The sequence below is a fragment of the Atta colombica genome, unplaced genomic scaffold (genome assembly GCF_001594045.1).
Source record: "Atta colombica isolate Treedump-2 unplaced genomic scaffold, Acol1.0 scaffold210, whole genome shotgun sequence".
Lineage (NCBI taxonomy): Eukaryota > Metazoa > Arthropoda > Insecta > Hymenoptera > Formicidae > Atta > Atta colombica.
In genome coordinates, this window is record NW_017259306.1 from 561,383 (window position 1) to 566,987 (window position 5,605).

Here is a 5,605-nt window from a genome sequence, read left to right on the forward strand (position 1 = left end):
AGTTGGAATTGGCGATTAAACGGTTAAAATAATTTGCGGAAGTCGCTCTGTTTTCAATTGTGAAAAAATATAATTTCGTCAATGAAACTTCGCAATTGAAAATAGATCAATTCTCAACTATTAAAGCGTCAACATTTATCTTCATTCACTCAGACAATTTTGTTTTAGTTCTGCCACTATTCGTTAACATAAAGGTAGACATTAAAAATATTTTTTAATTCAATATTTCATCAATTTAATTGATCCGTGAAATAAAAATAAATTTTGTAATTAATATTATTTGATAAAAATAATTTCTTCTCGCTGTTATATATAATATATATAGAATTCATATTGAATCACACGCACAAAATTGAAGAGGATCGATAATGAACGGCGAATAAAAAAACGATAACGAGATAATACTATTAATGGAGGCTCATCGTGGCACTCCTAATGTTCCGTACACATAGATATACATATGTTCAATATATGTATAAATTGGGTGTTTGATTCGCATTTATTATTTTATATCTACAACTAGCGGGCGATATATATACAGGGGTTAAAGGGGGAAGTGAGAGTTAACATTTTCTTCGCAGCCACTATAAATGAGACTGAGAATAATTTATTCAATGTAGATGTCCTCTATCGGGAAAGCAGTCTCGATGAATTTCGTGTAGAACCGATGAAAAGCACGTCTAAAAGAAGAGAATCTCGAGTTATCATCCACATAATCTATGAACAATGAATTATTCGTGCTTCTAGAATTTTTTTAGAAATTTAAAAAAAGATATAATAATAAAGATATAATAGATTAAAAATATTTAATTTTATTTAAATTTATTTAAATAAATTATGAATTTATAATTTAAAAAATTTATTTAAATTTTTTAAATATATTACTAACTTTTAATTACAATACAATATTCGAATATAATAATAAAATGATAATATATGTATATAATATTGCAATAATATAATATTGATTTTAAAAATTTACCATAAAATAATCGGAAATTTAACGTTAATGATTTTGCGCAAAGTGACATAAAGATATATCAAATTTTATCGATGATAATGAAAAAGTTTTTGGAGGAAAGCACTCACCCGACAGCTTCGGCAACGGGTCTCGTGGATTCTTGACCAATGAACACGTGGCAAGCGAACCTCTGCAGAGTGGGGTGTTTCGTGATGAAGCCGAGGTAGCGATGATCGCGAGGATGAAACGCACAAAACGATACATTCTTCAGCGAGTAGAAATAATCGTGACAAGGACCCTGATTTTTCTAAAAATATATTAACAATTAAAAACTTGTCGACTTTCTCATTTTTCTTTCAGTATTTCTTCTTTCATTTTCATCTCTTAACGCGTATTAAATTTTTTAAAAATTAATTAAATAACTAATTGTATATATATATTATATATACACACACACACATATATATATATATGTATAAAATTAGTCATGATTAAATAACGTTTTGCGCATAAAATATGCTTTATACATAATTTTCTTATAAATTTTTTATTAAAAAAATGTGACAAGTTTTTTTTTAATGGAATTTATATCGAAAGCTTATTGTTACAGTTGAAAGCTCTTGCTAAAATTAAGAAAAAATTAATTAAATAATATATTGCACGTGAATAAACTTCTATCGATTGCAAAGAGATACTTACTCGCGATTTGCTTCTATCGACCATTCGAAGACCCTGATCGGATACTTCCAAGATGCAACTCTGTGAGACAGGTGGATCCTGCAAGGAGTTACGAAGGATTCTCCGTACCGCCTGACAAACCACTCCCGTACCCTTATGTGCCAAAGTTTCCACCGATCCTAAGTAACCTAGGAGATATCTTTCTCTCTTCACTTTAGGCGCGGTGGGATCAAAATCACTGTAGTCCATGTCGACCGCGTAAGCTGACGGAAAAATACCTTGCCGGCCTGTCCTTAGATTCACACCTAATCGCGAAGAACAGAAGGATAGAATCTGTCGATACTAATTCTAATATAGCGTTAATTTCATATATTTCTCTATTTTATTTTATTTTCACTTACTTTAACATATTTAAAAAATTAACAGCTACATAAAATAAAAATTCAGAACATAAATATATTTATAAAATAGCTGAAAAATGAAGACTTCTTTTTTTAAATATCTATGTTTTCTAGACATTTATTGCTTGAGAATAGTTATCTTTAATGTATAATATTGAATAATTAGTAATTAGTAATATTATATTATGAAATAAATCCTTACATATGTATACACGTAAAATATAATTAGATTGTCACTATTAAAAATCGGAAGAAATCGTCTCAATTTTTTTAAATAAGAAAAGGAAGTATATACCGATTATTGCTGAGTCAAGCTGAGTCAAGTTCGACGTCTTGTGAAATAAATATGTTTACGCACCTTCGCACCAGAGGTCATCAGCCTCTTTTTGCACATATATGGGGTCTCCAATTTCAAGATCAATTTCGTCGTGGTGCCGCGATATGAATTTGTGCAGACCTCGATGCGTTGCCTCGAGTAATTCCAGTTGGGTAAACGGTACGCCTCCGCTTCCTTTGGAATGAAAAAGCGAGCTTGATTCTTCTTCGAGAGTTACTCCGATTAGAAAATTATGACATGAACAACAATTCCTGACTTTCATAACTTTTCTGAACTCACAATAGAATCATCAGATTCGTGTAGGCTCGCAAAAAATTATGACGCAGCATAAAATATCATGAGTACAACGATATACATACATCTTCTGTCCAATATTTAAATAATTTTATTTCTCATCAGAATAAAGTTTAGATCTAACAGCTGAATTATTTAACAAAAATTAATTTGAATTTCAGAATTCGTCATTTAATCAAAAAATTTACATCAGCTCTATAAACATCAGCAATTATTAGTAGATTTTTATTTGAAATTTTATTATTATGTACACAATGAAAAAATAAGTTATATATATATATACTACGTAAATTTTAGGAATTGATACAATACATTAAAAAAAAGCAAAATTTTAACGAGAAAAAATTTTCGAGAGTATATGTAGAATGTTATATCTCTAAATAATAAATCAACAATTTTAAAAATATTAATTTTTATAATTTATGAATCAATAAATTTTTACATATTATATAGAACATCCATTTTCTTTTAATTAGCTAATTTTCTTTGAAATTATTGATAATATAAAAAAAATGTTTTCGATGAAAATGGAACAATGGAAAATGGAATGTATTCAGATTCCTTCATTCTTTTTCTAAGTGAAGGGGCTAGAAAGATATTGAAATCATCCACTTTTTAAAAATAAAATGATGTAACTTTTTTGCATAACATTTCTTTCAATAATAATAATTATATTAGGACTCTTGAATTTTAAACAATACAAAAAGATAAATAGTAAGCTAATGAGAGTTAGCAACGATAAACGGCGCAATTTAATGAATAATCAATAATCAAATATTAGATTGATGTCTTCTTAATTTTCAAAATAAAGAAAACATCAATCTAATATCTGATTATTGATTGTTCACTAAATAATTGCGCCATTTATCGTTGCTGATTCTCATTAGCTTATTAAATTTATCTTTTTATATTGATTTGTTTCAATTATTCTGCATATAAAAAAATACTAAAATAGAGATATATCAGAAAATTAATAGTTTACGAGATATTTTACGAGATATTTACAAATCTAACAATTATAATTGTAATATAATTTCTTTAATTTAGTAATTACAATATTAATACTTTGTCTAAGAAATGTGTATTCTGTGTCGTAACTACGAATCAATTAATTTAAATTGACATAAAGATGAAAATACAATTTCTCGAGGAGAATCGTAATTACCTGGGGTGCTGCTAGGCGACACTGAGTCTGTATTCTGCAGGGTATTACATGGTATGGGCGACACACTCTTGGGGCCATTGTCAGGAGAATGAGCGGTAGAATGACCGCTGTCTGTGGCCATCCTTTCGCTGTCGGGCGAGCTGTCCTCGTGACGGAGTCTGGGATGACATTTCCTTAAGACAAGGTGAGGCCGGGTCGATGTTGAGCCAGTGGCGGCACTCAACTCGTCTGCCAGCGAAGACGACGTCTGTATGGACGTCTGACATATGGGCACAGCTGAAACAGTAGGAGAATATCAACGTGCATTTTGCACGCAAAGGTGATATTCTTTTCCTTTCTCGAAAAATTTTGACACTATGTGAACATGTAAACGTTGACACATTTATGAAATAATATTTAGATAAAAAGTATCTCTCAATTTTCACGAAATAGAACGGTTTATTGAAATCGCAAATGAAAAATGTTACTCTATAACGTATACTTTTTGTAGAGTTGACATGATGCAAACAAACATCTGGATTTTTTCTCTGCAGTTGTGACAAGGTGAGCCAGTTTCTTGGTTTCATTTGTATATGCAAAATGCATGCGCGACCCGATAACAGATGCGACAGGTAAAAATGATACAGTTGTTATCATACCATTCATTATATATAAATGATTTCGTATCAAATCAAATTCTCATATCGCGAAAGTTATGGTTACTTCACTTTATTATAATTAAAGTTAGATCACACATTTAATATTAAAATTATGTGCATATAACTTTACATAAAATGTGAATATTTTGTAACATAATCCGTGCAAATCAAGATAAATTATGTAACATAATATCTAAAATTGTAAAATATTAATAGAGAGAGATTTCTAATAGCGGAATAAAGTTCTTAATGTATAATGAAAACATAAAATAAATATAATCTGCTCAATCTCTTTGATTTTTTTCAAATTTCGTTAATAATTTGACAATACATCGTTGAAGGATACTTATTAATAAATTCTTCATTATTATTGTTATCACCATTAGTAAATTATTATATGAATTGTTCTCTTTCACGTTTTGTATTTTTCTAAAAATTAGTAATTAAATTACAATAGTTGAGTCATCGAAATTGTCGAATGTAAGATCGAAATTTAATGCAAAGGAATTCTCGGTCAGATCTCTTGTTATCAATATCATTGAATAAGTTATGCATTCGAGCTTTCCTTACATTTTTTGCTTTTAGGAATTTCCGGCAATCTTCGACGTCTACGTTCGGTGCCACCACTTCCAGGTCGATTCGATGGCACGTGCTCCGGCGTAGGCCAAGAGCTCAAACTGGAACACGAATCCCCAACATCGCTGACGACACTATCTCGGCCTCCGTTACCAGACATAGTAGTACCACCCCCGCCCGGTCCTGGTCCGCCACCGCCTACCGATCGACCCCTGCTGCTCAGTCCACCGAACAAGCTAATGTCATCCAAGGTTAATTGTACAGTGAGCTAAACTATCATTTTCCATGCTGCCTATTTTAATTTTTTGGGAAAATATATAAAATAAAAGATAATTCTTATACTCTTCATTGAGGTGGTGATAAAAAATTTCTCATGCGTAACACGCTGGACCAAGAATTTTTATAACTAAATTAAGAAAAGAAGCAATAAAATATAAATGTGTTATTTGCATATAAAGTTTTATTGTGTTTCATATACTTAAAATTATTTTAATAATAAATTATTTTAATAATAAGTTAATTATAATTAACAGAGAGAGAAAGAGAGAGAGAGAG

General features: G+C 30.1%; 1 protein-coding gene and 1 long non-coding RNA gene across 2 annotated transcripts in view; one reads left to right on the forward strand and one right to left on the reverse strand.

The window, feature by feature from the left end:
• Positions 1–333: 333 nt before the first annotated feature.
• Positions 334–5,605, reverse strand: part of LOC108687661 (JNK-interacting protein 1) — a 9,783-nt gene continuing 4,511 nt past the window's right edge. Inside the window, exons 3-8 of the mRNA XM_018193564.1 lie at positions 5,045–5,286; positions 3,837–4,112; positions 2,399–2,551; positions 1,661–1,944; positions 1,090–1,268; positions 334–680 (exon numbers count right to left, since the gene is read on the reverse strand). Coding sequence (XP_018049053.1) covers positions 608–680; positions 1,090–1,268; positions 1,661–1,944; positions 2,399–2,551; positions 3,837–4,112; positions 5,045–5,286 — 1,207 coding nt within the window. The 3' untranslated portion in view covers positions 334–607. The remainder of the gene's footprint in view (positions 681–1,089; positions 1,269–1,660; positions 1,945–2,398; positions 2,552–3,836; positions 4,113–5,044; positions 5,287–5,605) is intronic.
• On the forward strand, positions 4,080–5,122 carry LOC108687663. Its single transcript, XR_001931755.1, has 3 exons — positions 4,080–4,155; positions 4,327–4,379; positions 5,060–5,122. It is a non-coding gene; the product is annotated as an uncharacterized LOC108687663 (long non-coding RNA).